The sequence below is a fragment of the Cydia fagiglandana genome, chromosome 8, assembly GCF_963556715.1.
Source record: "Cydia fagiglandana chromosome 8, ilCydFagi1.1, whole genome shotgun sequence".
Taxonomy (NCBI): Eukaryota; Metazoa; Arthropoda; class Insecta; order Lepidoptera; family Tortricidae; genus Cydia; species Cydia fagiglandana.
The window spans coordinates 6,975,507-6,992,786 of record NC_085939.1 but is presented as its reverse complement, the minus strand read 5'-3'; the positions used below and the strand labels follow the sequence as shown (position 1 = coordinate 6,992,786).

Sequence of the window (17,280 nt, the reverse complement as noted above, 5' to 3'; positions counted from 1 at the left end):
TTAGAGAGTGAGTCTTCTGTACCTAGTACTATTATTTATTCTGTGATAATAGTTACGCGACTGACGAGGCAGAGTAAACGAAGGGTAAATATGTATCTTAAGAGCGACCTACACTACAATTCAAATCTTGATGCATTTTTTTTGTGACAGGTGTCGTTAGAGTCTCAAGTTGCAAATACTAAAATGTTAATGTAATTATTCTCTTTTACTATTTAAACTCTTATACGTGATGGTTTACGCCAGCGGTTGGCAACCAGCGGCCCGCCAACCTCTCGCTTGCGGCCCGCGAGCCTTTCTGGCTATTTTGTATGTAGTACTGACGATCGACAATGTCTGCTAAAGTCACAAATATTACCAAAGTGCGGGCCGCGTCATCTTCGTTAACTACTATGTGGCCCTTGGCTGCTAAAAGGTTGCCGACCGCTTTTACCCTATACAGAATAATGGGATAGGACATCAAGTCAGACGGATACGAAACCAAACTACAACAAGTTTACTCAACTTATCTATTTACCATAATTAGTTAATTACAACTTACAGATGTCCATACCCATTTTGTACAGTGTTATAATACTTATAAAACAAAACTCACTGCGAATCACTGTCACTGCCGGAGTAGTTTGCCAGAAGAGTAAGCCCTGACGCAGCTGGCGTTGTATTTTCACTGGCCTTAGAAGCTACAGCGGCGTCACTTGCTTTAGAAGCCTCAGTTGTATTTGCACTATCACTATTGTCCTTAGTTCCTTCCGAACTCTTCTTTGGCGCCACGTCTTTTTTACTCTTTACAAGATTCGCCAAAGCTGGTTTTTTCAACACTCCGATACTGCGGTTCCATGACTCATTTTTCTTGGCAACCGTTTTGGCCGGAATGATCTCTATTCGAGATGTTTTAGCTGGTGGTTCATCCGAGTCCTCTACTTCTTCAATTATTTCTTCAGCCACTACTTTCGATGTTCCGCCAAATTTGATGGATCTGAAAACATTTTGAAAGTTGTTTGAGTTGTTTCCTATTAATAAGTCTTGTTTGCGGTTTTTTATTTGGTACGATTACGACGATACGATACGATTGGTACGATGACGAGCCAGGGTTGGATTAGAAACCACGATCTCCTGTAAAGAAGAGAACACTTGCGAGTGGCTAATAATACCTACGCGAGTTAAACCGTAATAGGACATTACTTTACAGGCTGGGAAACGAAGGGTTGTAGGCCAAGTAGATACGGATAGGGATACGCGGCCGGCAACCCCGTTTCTTGCCGAGATTTGTATAGTGCTTTTATCAACCTTGCAATTAAAAATATCCATAGGCTACGGTGGCCAAAATTGAGAAAAAGAAAACTGTCTACAAACTGAATTTAGCGCAGAGCAAGTACCAGGGCCTCATGAGTTACGAGAAGGTGTCGTTGATCAACTCGCCGGGCCGCGGCGGCCGGGGCGCGCACGAGTATGACGGTATCGCGGGCCGCGGCTGCACTTAAAAACAAAAGAAGGTTGCTTTACAAGCCTGCGTTTGTAAGGCTAATCATCTTTACTCATCGCACCGCATACGTAGTACTTCCGCACCTAATTTGAAGTAAGTCATGTCAACATCTCATTGCAAGTTTAAGAGAAGAACATTAGACTCACTTGATGAAGTCGTCGTCCTCCTTCTCCTCGCGGGCGCGGCGCTTGTCCGCGCTCTCGGGCGCGTACTGCTGCAGCATGCCCTCGTAGTCCACGGCCTGCTGGCGCCGGTTCAGCTCCTTCAGCTCCTCCAGCCCTTCCAGCCGCTCGATCTCCTGCCGGGACTGCTCCGTTCTGTATTCTGTAATCAATCCATTAATTCACGATCAATGTTTAGGCACGAGCTTTTATTGCGCTGCATGCTATTGCTCAGTGGCAGATTTGCCCTAAGGCCAGGGTCTAGGGCGACAAGAAAGGGGCGGCTAGTAGTTACTAAGGCCCTATAGTATAGTATAGTAGCACACAGTAGCAATAGCAGTGGCGGATTTGGATTATTTTTGTGCTAATGAGGAAGTTCTTACTAGCGTAAAACATAATATGTTGGTTTAGTTAAAAAAGGTTAGGTTGAGATGTTTAAAATAATGTTTCCTGTAATGTATGTAAACAGTTTGGCAAGGCTATTTGTAAAAAATTTAGTGCAAATTTTCTCAATAAAAATATTTATAGATTGATTTTGGCTTTATCAGTCAAGTTAACTGACATGAAATATATAGGATTGGAAATAGGTTTATCAAATAACCTTATTTCTTCAACCGCACTTTTTGACAGGCAATTGGAGGAATGCAGGGACAATACATCCTTACTAATAATAATTTGACTCCCGGGAAGGACATATCATAGTTTTAATCATGGAAATCATTATTCTACACAAATAAAGTTGCTAACAATAGTCAGCAAGGGCCTGGAAAAGACATTTCGGCTTATATATCTTCGGCTAAGGCGAAAACCATAGTTGGGATCGAAAGGTCCAATCGCTGCGTCTCGTTCCGATCTATGGTTGTCACCTTAGCCAGTCGCGCAATGTCGTGGCCAGGCCGTAAGGTGTAAAAACATTAAAATAGTGGCAGATAATTCCGAAATGGGACTCTTATTACAATGGCATAAGAGTGATTTCCAAATGATTTTTGGGAATACCCAATTTTCAAAAACAAATGCATCAATTCTCGACGAACTTAACATTACAACGAGGCTCTCCACTGTTTGCTCCCAACGTGTACTTGGTTTCTTCGGCCATCTGAGCAGGGCAGGGCCAGATAGCCTGGAAAAGCTCCTTATTACTGCGTAGCGTAGGGGTGGACGTATGGCCACGCGTTGGGCGGACAGAATAACGTCAGAGACAAATGCCACATTGCAGGCTAGCATGCACTGGGCCCAAGACAGAGTGGATTGGAGAGCGCTGGTGAAGAGTATCCACATTCGTCACGTCCCCAGCCATGAGGATACGACAAGGAAGAAGAGAATTTTCAAAATTATATTTACCTAATAATTTCATAGGATTATTTGCCTCTTCTTCTTTTTGCTCCTCCTCCTCCCGCTTGGCCTGTTCTTCAGCAAGCTTCAGCGCCATGAAGTTCCTGGTTGCTCCCGCCTCAATCTCATAGTCCGTGTTCTTTGGGTCCGTCTTGAATGATATCTCTTGTAGGCATCTGGTACACTGGAATTTATTAAGTTCACATTGTGAATGTAACGGTTAGACGTTACTGAAACACGACTTAAGTCGCGCTTAACTTGTACAAGTTAAATGAAAATGCCCATCTATCACAAATTGGAATTTTAACTGTTCAATATAGTAGCTATTAAAAGACAGGAAGAAACCGAGGAGGTCACAGATGGGAATGAATTGGGAAGAAATCCTATTTGTACCTGCTCCCTGACTAGGGGGCGGCACAGATGGGAATTCACCGAATTTTGCAAGAAGTGCCTTGAAATTAACACACCAAAACATAACTATTTCAACTTTGTAAGGCTCAAGCCAGCAATCTCGAATTGAATTGGTACTTGTACAAGTATAAAGGATTTAAGTGGATAAATATATATACTTTTTGTTTAGTAAAAGATTGATGTGGCCAAAAAAATGTTCTGCTTGTGTTACTTACAACAACGTTAAACGCAGCAGGAACACACCCACAACAAGATGGTCCGACGATCAGGTCAAGGTTGAGAGTGGCGTAAGACCAGTAGTTGTGGGATCCCTGGGGGAGGCCTATGTCCAGCAGTGGACCTCTTTCGGCTGATATGAGTAATGTAGATATGAATAATATACTAACTTTAATATAAAACCTGTAAATTCTAATTCCCAAATAGTCTTCATTTTCAACGTCTTCTTTCCGAGCGTTGAATTTTTTGCCCTTGTAGATATACTCGCCGCAAGTAGCACATCGCATATTGAAAGGAGCCATCAAGCGCACAGTGTACTGACGGTTCTTCGCTAGTTTCATGCGAGGAATCTTCGACGGATCAAAATCCGGGGGATAGTATTTCTGAAATCAACATCATAGGGTGTAAGAGTGAGCCATGTAAGTAAAACAGAATTTATACATTTTTTTATAGAAATGCAATTGTTAAAAATTCTTTACTTACGTTTAATACTTTTCTTTCAGACATCTTGTTACTGTTTTGAGAGAAATAAAATTAATTTAGGGCGGAATTATTCGTACACGCCGATATTATTTATCGTAATGTTTGACAGTTTGACTTGACGTTTGACGTACCGTAAAACGTAAACGCGCTGACATTGACAGGCTGGCCACAGACGCACGGTTTTCCTGATGTAATCCGCATTGGGAACAATAAAATTGGGAATACAGATTCGTGACAATTTTTTTATTTATAGTTTATTTTGAAGCTTAATTTGTATTTTTATTTCAAGGCTTTTTATTGTATGTTGCTTTTTATTGTTTATTTGCGTTATTAGTTTAAGGTATGTTGCATACATAATAAGTTTCATAATTCCGTAAGCATAACACTCACATGCGATTATTTCGTGTTTTAACCGTGGTACCACGGCTTTTGTACCACAGGGGACCACGGGTAATTTTTTTTCCCCGTAGACCCACTGCTCCAGTTTTATGTTATCTTTTTGAATACGAAACTTTCCGTGGGCCCACGGGTCATTCCTCAGATAATTTATTTCCCCATAGACCCACTTCAATTTAAGCGTAGGTTGGTAGATACGAGTAGGTAGGTTAGGTAAGTAGCTTCAGATGCCCGAAAAGCCCGCGAAGCGGGGCTCCGTCTAGTTACGTTTTGAAGACAATGTTTTTGGAGAAGAAACACTAAATTTGCAATTTGCTTACGGCAATTTACATAACGTTTCACGTTTGTAAAATGACGACGCCGTTTGTAATAATTAAATGTAAGAGAATGTATAATAATATAACCTTCCAAATATGACAACGGTGGTCCACGGGTAAGAGACAGTTCTTTTCAATTACCCGTAGTCCCATTTTGGTGCAGTGGGTCTACGGGGAAAAAAAATTACCCGTGGTCCCCTGTGGTACAAAAGCCGTGGTACCACGGTTAAAACACGGATTATTTGCGTTAACCCTCATACACACGAGCGCTTTTTCGACGCGCGTTAAAGGCGTTTGAATGACACAAAATGGGAAAAAACATGTATATTTGTTCCATTGTTCACACGATGGTGGTGGCGCTTTTTATCAAGCGTTGTTGGATTTTCGGTTTTAAGCGTTGGTCGTTAAACTTAGCGTGCGGACGGATTCAAGCGCTTTAAAAAGCGTTCGTGGCAATGAGGGCTTAGGATTTTTAACCTTAGGGCCAAAGATAATTAAATCACGTTTTAGGGCCTTAGGGCAAAAGTCAAGCAACTTATGTTCGTTAAAAACCTTAAATAGGTGGCACCACAATACCTAGAATATTTGATAAAAAAATTCAAATCATTGACAGCGCACTTCACTCCGAGGGACCGTGCGCGTGCGCGTTGGAGAGTCTGCCATCTTGTGGCTTGAATCGGAAACATATGTGCACATGTACATTGCCAAAGCAAGTGCTACCATCTACCTACCGTTCTCGTTGGTATTGGATTTATTAATCTGTGGTATTGGTACGTTTGCTTGTGCATGCCTTGTGCATAGTAGGCTCTGCCATCTTGTGGGCTACATCGGAAGCATAAACGTCACATTTACGCCTCGCGTATAATATTCCCCATTATCACAATATTTAATAGTAGGTAGCATTTTTAATGGAACAACAAAATACGGGTTTGAATTAAAATGTTTATTTGTCTCAGAGAATATTTCTAGCGTAGGGTTCCTTTGCATTTGTTCTCAAGTAATACTGCCCCGTTGCATTCCGATCGACATTCTCTCCCATATACGTTTGCTGTTTACATTCAGTATTGGTATTACTTAGATAATCCGTCCAATTTTCACTCCGGCAAGCAGGAAAACCAGTAGGATTACCAATAGATTCGGCAAAATAAATGTGAGATCTCGCATGGCTGCATGCCTCTGAAAATGTCAAAATATTATTTTAAACGTGACATTGAATCTATAATACCTAATATGATATTTTAAAAGAAATGATAACAATGAAATGTTACCTAGGAGAAAAAAAATGCTCTCACAACCAGGCTGAGGTGGTGTGCCACTATTAGGGTAATAATCGACATTGCCTATAGGATTTTGGACGCCAAGAACACCGCTGCACGAGTGAATCACATCCACAAATTCTGCGTCTGATGCGTCCAGGGACAACGCATTTGGCTTCTTCGGGAACTCAAACAAAGGTCGTGCCGGGTCGAGGCCTGAAATACCAAAATAGATAATTAGTACCTATAATTACGTAAGTATTTATGGTGTCTCCACAATACGGGACGTCGTGCATAGCCCTATCTTGCTCACACACTGCGGCAAAAAATTCCTAATTCCCCAAATGGATTTAGTTGTAGACCTCCGAAAATCGAGGAACATGCAAAAAACAAGATCCCGACAAACTGAGAACCTCCTTCTTCGAAATTTAGAAGGCCGTTAAAAGACCAAGTAACTATTAGCTCCATGGAAATATAACTGGAAGGTATATTTAGGATTGAGGCCCTTTCTCCACGGAATAAGCTAAGGGATTTGTCTAAATGTATAATTGTATATTTACCGGTGATTCTTGCTATCGTCACATTAGTTTTTGACGCAGCAATCCCCATAACGTGTGCTCCAAGGCTATGCCCGATCAAATGCATCCTCCCGCCAGACACATTGTAAAGATGGCAAAAAGTATTCAGAAACTGCCCAACAGACGCCCCCACGCCCCCTGTGTATTCCGCAACCAAAGGATAAAGATAGTCCTTCGCCGTGTCGCTCCAGTCAATGCCTATAACAGCAACATCTTTATTTTTCAAGTAGGATTCTTTGATGCCCATCACCACGCTGTCGTCCGCCGAAGACTTCCAGCCGTGTGTTACCAATTTGACTGGTTTGTTGGACAACAGTTCTCGTATGTCAATGCCGTTGGGTGGTTGTGCTGACTGATCTAAAATTATGTAGTCGGATATTTCTCTGAAAACAACAATACGATACAGGTTCTCAATTTTGCAAGTGTATTCAATAGCACCGAACGATAAGAAACAAATTCCATGAGCTTCTAAGTGTAGGCATGTAACATCATACCTACATTAAGGACTGATAAGCCAGAAGACACTAACCTGGTGTATAATCTGTATTCTATTTCCTTGTTTTGCCTACTCCGCAGCTGTATCGATGAAGGCATAGTCAAATTAACGAAGTGAGGTATACCAGCACCGTCCGGAAAGAAAATCCATTCCGTTCCGTAACCAGTGTAATTTTTAAAACCATGTTCGATTTCTTCGTAGAAGTCAACTCCGTTCATCCATAGTTCTCCTACAAAAATAAATAAGTAAACAACAATAGCTTTCATTAAAATTCATACATGTAGATAATATATTTCAAAAATTACCATTACATAAACGTCACCTCTTGGTCAGAAAGTAAGTAATTCATCCCAATCTCATGAGCCGGAAATAATAATACGAGTATGTATAGGTACCTGATACAGTTGATACACTCTTCAATTTGCCGCTTTTTGGCAACGCTACGCATGTCTAGATTTCAGGTCAAGAACAATATACTTACCATACTTAAATAGGTTACCATAAAAATATATTAGTACGGAAATATTAACATAAAAGGAGTAGGTAAGCCATGAGTAAGTCCATTCATAAAAAAAAGGTACTTTATGCGGAAAAATGGTCTTCATATGCTTTAACTTAGGATACCTACATACACATAAATATGTCTAAGTATGTCTACAGGAGACACGTTTCTGCTGTGTATAGCCGGGTACTCACTAGCGAGCTGTAACTGTAACCGTTGCATGTACTGTAACCAAAAAACATAGTGTGTACGTGGTTCGCAAACCTGCTGCGAGCGGTACGCGAGCGGCTCGCAGCGAACCGACATCTACGACGTACTCATTTCTGAACCCGTAACGTTGCACGTAACTGTAACAGTTACTGTTGCCAAAAACATAGTGTGTACGTAGCTCGCGAGCCTGCAACGAACGCTACACGAGCGGCTCGCAGCGAGCCGACGTTTACAACGTACTCATTTCTGAACCCGTAACGTTGCACGTAACTGTAACTGTTACTGTTGCCAAAAACATAGTGTGTACGTGGCTCGCGAGCCTGCAACGAACGCTACACGAGCACACGAGCGACTCGCAGCGAGCCGACGTTTACAACGTACTCATTTCTGAACCGGTAACGTTGCACGTAACTGTAACTGTTACTGTTGCCAAAAACATAGTGTGTACGTGGCTCGCGAGCCCGCAACGAACGCTACACGAGCGGCTCGCAGCGATCCGACGGTTGTCGGTTTTTGCCGTGAACCAAAGGACGCTTGCACTGCGCTCGTGGACGTCAAGATCAGTTGTTGCTAGCCGCTGCGAACCAGCTATATACCGAGTATTTATTCGTCATGAGTGAATGGTCAGAGGATAAATGTATTTTTCACACCACCTATTCGGAAATGGCACTTTTCCTCCCTGCTAGAAGGGATCAAAGTAACACTTTTCTGTTCAAGCACACTATTTTTACATTTTTTTCACATTATTTTTTTAGCTTAAATAATCTGCATCTTACTGCTGCTTATTCATTTAAGGCGCTCTTATAGTTGAGTTTTACGTTTCCGAGGGGGTGAAGCAGACGAGTGGTAGAATAGGCGGGCGGGCGCCCCGCGCACCCCGCCGCACCATTCCCGCGCAGCACGTGTACATCCTTATTCTGGCGCCATCGGTATTCTGAATATTCTGATTTATCAGTTCCGGGATTTTTTCCGGCAAATAATATCGAATAAGGTTTATTAGCAAATTCGTAATTTAATGAGTACTTAATGAAATTATATACAATATGAGAGTATACCCCGACAAACTAAGAACCTAATCAAATTATACCCAATTACTATGAGCTACCTACCTTACAAATATAATAGAGTTAGACCAAGAAAATTCTGCAACGATTTTGATTGCACACGCAGTGCAAGTGTTATTTTGAACGACAAACCTTCTTGAAATTATGATTAATACTTGCACTGCGTGTGTAATCAAAATCGTCGCAGACTTGGTCTAATTCTAGAAGTCAATTTCGGGCAAGTAGGTATTGAAAATAAGGAAGAATACTGTAGTTCGTTTTTTTTAGCATTAGAAAGTACTTGAAAGAAGGTAAGCGATCTAGACATGTCTTTTAATTGAATGGCGCTTTTTAAAAATCAGTAACTATTACTTATGAAAGCTTATTTTATATATTAGGACTTTTATTTTATATAAAATCAATCAACATTTGGCATGATGTGTCATATCCCCGTAGCTGCAGGCGTCCATAGGCTATGGTGAATGCGGGTCGTATGCTGGCTTGCCACCAGTGTGGTATATAAAAACAGCATTTTTGGAATAAATTTCCATATAGCACGGTACGGACTTGGCGGAAATAAGGTAGAAGTACTAGTGCACAACGCTGCACTACAGGGTGACCACTCTTTACTAAAACCAAAATTCCCTGACTTTTCCCGGTTTTCCAGGCGTTTTTTCAAGTTTTTCCCTGACCATAATCTTAAATGTAATAAATATAAAATATATAATCTAGTAATTTACTTTTATTGACCCACAAAAAAAACATAATAATAGCAGTAATATATAATTGGAATACATTTTTGAGTTTTTGCAGAATGATCTGATTGCAAATCACAATTTATCAATACAATGAAATAATGCAAAAACGGAAATAATAAGAAGTAGTATCTGAATATCTCAGTTGGTAAGAGCGAAAGCATAGTTAGACGGAAGTCGTGGGTTCATATCCTACGTCAGGTGACGTTTTTGTACTATTTCATTGTAGTAGTAGTAGTAGTAGTAGTAAAATCTTTATTGTACAAAAATACATATTAAAAATAACATACAATTAGTAAGAAGTACAAAGGCGAACTTATCCCTTTGAGGGATCTCTTCCATTTAACCTTTGAGTAGATGAATTGATTGATTGTTTGATTTTTCATTGTATTTATAAATTGTAATTTGCTATCACAGTTCATACAATTACCCAATAATTCATTTCATTTTTGACCATTTTTGTTAAAAGCTGTACAGGAAAAACCAATTGAAAGAGTACCTCTGTCTGACTACTGAATTCATTGGATAATATAATCCAGCGAGAAATACTAAAGGGAACACTTTATACGGGCTTTAATCGTATTAATACTAGACTTCAACGTTTTGCGTGTTATGGTACAAAAGCGACGAATTGAGTAACCTAATTTTTTGAAGACGGTTAAAAATCTTGGGTATAACTGAAACAAAACTACTAGTGTCCGACCGAAACATGTTTTTTGTCGAAACCGAAATTTTTGTAGACTTGTTAAAATCGTGGAAAAAATGTCATAAAACCGCTTTTATACACAAATGAAGGGGCTGTCAACACCCAATGTCCTTGAAATTTATGTTAATACTTAAGCAGTTTATTAAGAAAAACTATTTGTTTAATAAAGCAAAATAAAAAAGAAGTTAAAATTCATTATATTTTAAAGACCGTGACCATCATTTTTAACCGACTTCCAAATCTCAAAGAAGGAGGTTATCAATTCGGTTGTATGTTTTTTTTTTTTTTTTACGTTTGTTACTCCATATCTCCGTCATTACTAGACCGATTTTGAAAATTCTTTTTTTGATTGAATGTATATGCATACAGATTGGTCCCGTTTTTATCAAAACCCAGTTCTGATGATGGGATCCATGAGGAATCGAGGGAACTCCTCAAATCTTAAAGGCATACATATAGTGTTTTTTGGGTTTTTATCAACAAATCAAGCATATACATCCAAAAAAGTGACATTTGATGAAGTGGAACTGCTGATGATGATCAGAACGGAACTCTTCAACGACGCATAGTTCACGGTTGGCGATTTGTCCTCTTCGTTACGTTTGTTAAGCAAGTTAAGTTTTTAAGCCACATTTTTGTCAAGCTCGAGTTCTGATGATGGGATCCATGAGGAATCAAGGGAACTCCTCAAATCTTAAAGGCATGCGTATAGAGATTTTTGCATTTACATCAGAAAATCAAGCATTTTCATTAAAAACTGTTGCATTTGATGAAGTGGAACTGCTGATGATGATCAGAACAGAACTCTTCAACGACGCATAGTTTACGTTTGGCGATTTTTCCTATTCGTTGTGTTCGTTAAGCAAGTTAAGTTTTTAAGCCACATTTTTGTCAAGCTCGAGTTCTCGTGATGGGATCCATAAGGAATCGAGGGAACTCCTCAAATATTAATGGCATACGTATAATTTTTTTTGTATTTTCATCATAAAAACAAGCATTTACATTAAAAACTGTCGCATTTGATGAAGTGGAACTGCTGATGATGACCAGAACAGAACTCTTCAACGATGCATGGTACACGTTTGGTGATTACGAATTTCGGTTTTGACTTGGACTGGGACTCGGAATCGGGCTCATACCCGGATCCGGTTCGGACCCGGACCCGGACCTAGAGTCGGATCCGGATTTGAACCCGGACTCGGATCCGGACTCGGACCCGGTCTCGGACCCGGACACGGACCCGGACTCGGACCCGGACTCAGACCCGGACTCGGACCCGGACTCGGACCCGGACTCGGACCCGGACTCGGACCCAGACCTTGACCCGGAAAACCACTATGATACCTTAACTAAATAAACCACTATGATTACCTATCGTAAAATGTAGGTATAAAGTATGATGATGCCAATCTTACTAGCCCTTCCCGCTTAAACCCCCGTACACCGCACCGCATGCGCCATTAAGTGGGTTAGGTTAGGTTTGAACTGCGATCCTCACAGAACCGAACTGCTATCTGAGAAGTGGGTTAGGTTAGGCTAGAACTACGACCCTTATGGCTCCTCTACACGATGGGCCAACGCCGGCCACTCTAAGGGACGCATTTATGCGTTAGAGGGAGCAAGTGATATTGCTATCTCATTCTACCGCATGGCTGCGTCCCTTGGAGTGGCCGGCGTTGGCCCATCCTGTAGAGGAGCCATTACAAAAGCGAAATGCTAGTAGAAAAGTGGGTGGTTTTACCTCCTTTTCTACGTAGTGTACCATCTACAATAATCTTTCACCGGCCCCCATGGAAGTCGGTTTTTTTTTCTTAAAAATTATTTTTAAAGTCATGATTGAACGAAATAGCCCGATAAAAAATAATAGGGAGTACTTATTACTGCAATGTTCTGCCGCCAGTGTGCAGCACTAGTGCATATACTGAACCATAAGAGTACCTGTACAGGTTAGCCGTTTGGCACACGCATACTAGAGGTCAAAATAAAATTTATGACCCGCGGTTCCTAAAAAAAATTCCCTTAGGAGGGGAGTGCCGAGTCATTGTTTTTTTATGGAAAAAAAATTTTTTTTTGAAACCTATCGTCACACTTCAGTACCTATTTTATGAGACTTATGGAGTACTGCAGATACGGTAAATATTAATCATAAAATTATATGCAATATGTAATGTATATATATCCAACGGGAAATACCTCTTTACTGCGCCTTTTCATCAATTGGTGTAGTTTCGTTTAGTTTTTCATACAAAACTATACCAGCTGATGAAAAGGCGCAGTATAAGGGTTAAAGAGGTATTCCCCGTTGGATATAAATATGCACCGTATCTGCACTACAGTTCCATTAAGTCTCGTAAAATAGATACTGAAGTAGGACTGTATCACTTAGTATTATTGAAAAATAAAATAAAAAATACTAAATGAAATTATTTTCAAAATTGCTTTATTGGGGTTAGATATGAGGATATCGCTTATCATTTGTGGTAGGTATATTGTACAAAAAAAAATCCGCCATATCGTATCTGGGTTCTGGAGAAGGCCAAACTTGGTATGTTTTGTAAATTATTGTTGTTTTAATTTAAAAAAATGGCTGAAATGTAATGATGTGGTATATTTTTAGAATCGCATCAAAAATCTCTTTCATATGATACCACACACGATAGATTTCTGAAAAAAAAAATTTTTCTTTCCCATACAAAACTCCCCTCCTAAGGGAAATATTTTTAGGGACAGCGGGTCAAACATTTTGTTTTGACCTCTAGTATGCGTGCGCCAAACGGCTAACCTTTACATCGTTTGCGGTTTTTTTAAAGTGAACAGGTTAGCGCATTCACTACCCCCGACGCAAATGTGCGTCCACCGTCATACAAGTTTGTTCCTAGGCCACGCCCCCTGGCAGTGAATGCGTTAGACTAATTATAGTAAGGTCGCCTCCAGAAAATCGCGAACTAAATTGACAGGTCAATGTGCACAAATGATACCAAAAGTTTGGCCAGTGCTGTTCATATTTTCATAAAAGTGTAGATTATTAGGTATATAATGTTTGCAGATGGTAAATTAATGTTTTTTTTTATTATGTACTTATATTATTTACATACAGAGACAATTTTTATTCCCTGACCTCCATTAAATTTCCCTGACAATTCCCTGACTTTTCCATGTTTAGCGAAATTCCCTGACTTTTCCCGGTTTTCCCGGTTTTCCAGAAAGTGGCCACCCTGCGCTGCACTAGTATTCGACACGGGCACTTTATGTCAAAGTGACAAGAATTAAATTTGAATACAGAAAGATCGTCGCCGTTCAAATTTAACCTATATTACTTTGACATAAAGTATAGTGTGTAGCTTTCAAATAGAGCTCAACGGCTAATCCTATTGTCTATTGTTAAGTAAAACCGCACGTGCTACTTACGTGCAAAAAAGGGTCTTAATTATTTTATTTGGCACCTGAGCGCCGCCGGCTAGGCCAACGCTCAAAAAACCAGTGTAGGTGCGCTCTCCGATAACGCGCCTTTGTGTCATCTCGATGACACATTTTAGACTGGTTCTGTAGCGTTCGACTCGCCGCACTCAGTAACCGGAGTACGTATTTTTTATGCAGGTGGTTGTGGCACGTGGCATGAGCGGTTTTACTTAACAATAGACAATAGGAGTCTGTGGCCATGAGTAAGCCCATTCATAATAAAAAAAAGGATTAGCCGTCGAGCTCTATTTGAAAGCTACACACTATACCCATGTCGAATACTAGTGCAGCGTCGAGCACTAGTACTTCTACCTTACCTAATATTAAACACAAAACCATTTTAGGCATTTTTCGACCACTTCCCTTAAAACGCATGTAGGTAACTCGGAAACTAAAAGCGGTGAAATGGTTAGGTACCACTCGGAAGCCGGTGTTGCTCGAAGGGTACCACCATACACTAAACACTCCCACATAGGTATTTGAATCCCGTACACATATGTTTAAAAATGATTCAATTTGAAATAGCCTTTAATAAAATTTGTTTACACAATTTATCAATCGTGACTGAATTCCGGATTGGTTAGACGGGTGTGTGCCTTTGCTTCCCAACTTGTTATAAATTGACAATATGACGGGCGAATGTCTGAAATGTCACAGTAATTAAGAATTATTTTGCTTTTCTTCGTAAGAATGTTGAAAAACATTGTGTGTATAACATATTTGCATATTTATACAGTGGTTACCCATTTTATGAAACGTCCACTAAACTAGCATAGGTCCGACGCTGGCAGTGGCCACGGGCGTACTGGCGCGGGGAATAGGCGCAAGGTATTGCCGCGTAGGGTGTAATTTAGTAGGCAAAAGTTGAATTCATAAAATTATGAATGAAAAGATTAACGTATCGATAAAAGGACCAGCAAAAACGAAGATTTACTTAAAAGCTATCGAATGAGGTAAGTTTCATATCCATTTTCGTCGTAGTACTTCTAAAATATGGATCAAAAGACAGCTTTAAGCATGTTTTCAACTTAAGATTCTATCGAGAAAATAATGAGCCGTTGTGTTTCTGACAAGCAATAACGTAGTTCAAGGACTAAAGTTATACATACTAGAAAATAATGCATGAAATCCTTGTAAAAGTCTGTAAATATGGTTACAAAAAAGCGCATTTTACTACACACCGCGCCTTAAGCATCAGATTGTGTCAACACTAAGATTTTTTTTATTTTCCTCATAGTTGATGTGAAAAGCAGTATGTGTCACACGGTATCAAAATTATTTCGTCTTGGCCGTCTCCCTCATTCCCTTTTCCTCATTCCCTCAATCCCTCATGGTGTATTTGTAAAAATAATTTAGATCTATCTTACCTAATACTTCATTTTAACTTATTTCAAAAATTTTATTTGGTAACCTACCACTACATCTCAACAGCTGTAAGTATTCTTTCATAATAATTCATCATCATCAATTCATAACTATCGGTATTAACAAACGTTTTAATTTCATGGCAGCATGGTCGAGTTACAGCAAAGGAAAGTAACAATTAAAGGAGACGGTTGATTAAGGTTCATATTAAGGTTATTAACTTAATAACCTCAGCTGAATTTTACTTTACAACCCTGCCATGAAATGAAATTAAAACGTTGTTACCGATCACTAAAATAATTAAGAAACATAAACATAGATAAGCTTTACCTTCATCAACGCGATCTATGTTGTAGGCGCCTGTTTTCCGCATTAAAACCAAAATGTTCACTAAAAATATTAAATTTTCCATGTTTTTAACTTGTACCTCCCAAACTCGTACGTTTCAGCAAGGACACGCGCCGTGTTCTCTCTATATAGAACTTAAATAGCGAACGTAAACAACAATTCAAGTCATGCTTGACGAATTTAACACCATTTGAATTAATTGAGTACTGTCCTAGGTATTATAAAATTATCCTAGTTAATGTCAAATACAGGTATGTGCGCATTTCCAGATGTGTGTAAAACACATAGCATGATTTGGCAAAGTGGGTAAAATAGTAATTTATTTTACAAAGGGACAAAGTGATCGTTTAACACTTTAACCCCTTGTGCTAATATAATTATTGATTTCAGAGCAAGCGAAATTAAGACTCCAAAATTGAACATTTACAAAATCAAATTCAAATGCATACCTACAATTAAATATGTATCATTCAAAATCATCACTTAAAATTAATTCTAATAGCCAACATGAGCAAACAACTGAAAATTTGCATCAGATTACTTTGCCACTCATGTGGATAAAATGCAACTTTCTCATCACCTTTATGAGCTGCTGTGAAAAGTATTATTTATTATACAACCGCGACATACCTAATAATTATAGAGCTTTTCAATCGAGTGCCGGTGCCGTGCCGAGTATTGGCCCACAACAAGAGTTGCAGAGATCTGAAAAACTTATTAGGCCTCTAATTGTGATTGGTAATTTTGTAATTAACAGTGGGGGTGGAAACGAAGTAGACTGATTTTGGCTTATAGGTATCGCTTCACCTTGTTTCTTTTTCTCTATACCTACAGGTGTAGGTAAGATATATAAAATAGTAGGTAAGGTAACTACTGTGCTAATTTTGTACTAAGCACGAGTTGGCCAACTCAATACCTAAATATTTTTTTAAATTTTGGATTAATTTCTGGGGTAAGAAATAACAAGCAAAACCACAGAAACGGCACTACCTAACTAAACACATTATTCACATTATCTGTCTGAATGCATTGAAACCAGTTTACATAGATAATACTGCAAAATACGAGGTCGCAAAAGCGTAATGAAACTGTTGAGCGTCAAATAACAAGATAACATCTAATCAATTGGTTCATGTTTTTGTACTACGATATAGTTGTACGCATGCTCAGGTATTTTTACATAATTATGTATTAGCAAGTAGGTATTAGATAGGTTCTAACCTGCGTACCGTATAAAGTTCTTTAAGATTTTATGAGTACCATAATTTTCATAGCATTGCCATAAGCAGATAATATCAAAATTATTTTCGTATTCTCTGTTTCACAAAAAAGTTGAAAACTCGACTGCTACATAGTGGAATAGATAGCGCCCCCCAGAAAGTATGCTTCCTAGCGGTGACAGATTGATTCATTGTTTTTACCGCCTGGTAGATGTTTTTATTTTAACTTAGCGTTCAATTTCGTACATTTCTCATACATTTTTTGAATTCCGTACGAAACCATGTCACTGCTAGAAAGTATGACACCATGATGACGTGATGACGTGATGACATGATGACATGTAAAATAAGGCCGATTGTAAAATTCCCAAAGGGCAAACTGTCCAGAAATAGAAAATGATTTTCACGATTCACGAGATGCCTAGAATTTCATGATCATGGTCTGAATGATTTTACGATCGGCCGCCGACATAATAATATATACTTATGCCAATAATTGCATTCCTAGAAAAAAATATTGCTTAAAGAAAAAAACACAAATAGCGC

General features: G+C 39.3%; 2 protein-coding genes across 2 annotated transcripts; both read right to left on the bottom strand.

Moving 5' to 3' along the window:
* Positions 1–492: 492 nt before the first annotated feature.
* Positions 493–4,198, bottom strand: LOC134667017 (splicing factor YJU2). Its single transcript, XM_063524322.1, has 5 exons — positions 4,084–4,198; positions 3,771–3,983; positions 2,983–3,157; positions 1,627–1,804; positions 493–973 (listed from the first exon to the last, which is right to left on the bottom strand). The coding sequence occupies exons 1-5, from the start codon at positions 4,105–4,107 to the stop codon at positions 589–591; spliced, it is 975 nt and encodes a 324-aa protein (XP_063380392.1). The 5' UTR covers positions 4,108–4,198; the 3' UTR covers positions 493–588.
* A 782-nt stretch (positions 4,199–4,980) lies between these two features.
* On the bottom strand, positions 4,981–7,934 carry LOC134666872 (phospholipase A1-like). Its single transcript, XM_063524179.1, has 5 exons — positions 7,880–7,934; positions 7,160–7,355; positions 6,466–7,013; positions 6,089–6,268; positions 4,981–4,994 (listed from the first exon to the last, which is right to left on the bottom strand). The coding sequence occupies exons 1-5, from the start codon at positions 7,932–7,934 to the stop codon at positions 4,981–4,983; spliced, it is 993 nt and encodes a 330-aa protein (XP_063380249.1).
* Between the last annotated feature and the right edge of the window lie 9,346 nt (positions 7,935–17,280).

What these genes read in the sequence shown, in the direction of transcription:
- LOC134667017 (XM_063524322.1), bottom strand. Translation starts at nt 4,107, where the DNA reads ATGTCTGAAAGAAAAGTATTAAAC. An exon ending in TTTACAGGTTTTATATTAAA is followed by an intron (nt 3,158 to 3,770) that starts GTTAGTATATTA and finishes AATAAATTCCAG; the next exon opens with TGTACCAGATGCCTACAAGA. An exon ending in GAGGACGACGACTTCATCAA is followed by an intron (nt 974 to 1,626) that starts GTGAGTCTAATG and finishes AAATGTTTTCAG; the next exon opens with ATCCATCAAATTTGGCGGAA.
- LOC134666872 (XM_063524179.1), bottom strand. Translation starts at nt 7,934, where the DNA reads ATGTCGGTTCGCTGCGAGCCGCTCGCGTACCGCTCGCAGCAGGTTTGC. An exon ending in GCAGCAGGTTTGCGAACCAC is followed by an intron (nt 7,356 to 7,879) that starts GTACACACTATG and finishes TTATTTTTGTAG; the next exon opens with GAGAACTATGGATGAACGGA. An exon ending in TCTAAATTTCGAAGAAGGAG is followed by an intron (nt 6,269 to 6,465) that starts GTTCTCAGTTTG and finishes TTGGTATTTCAG; the next exon opens with GCCTCGACCCGGCACGACCT.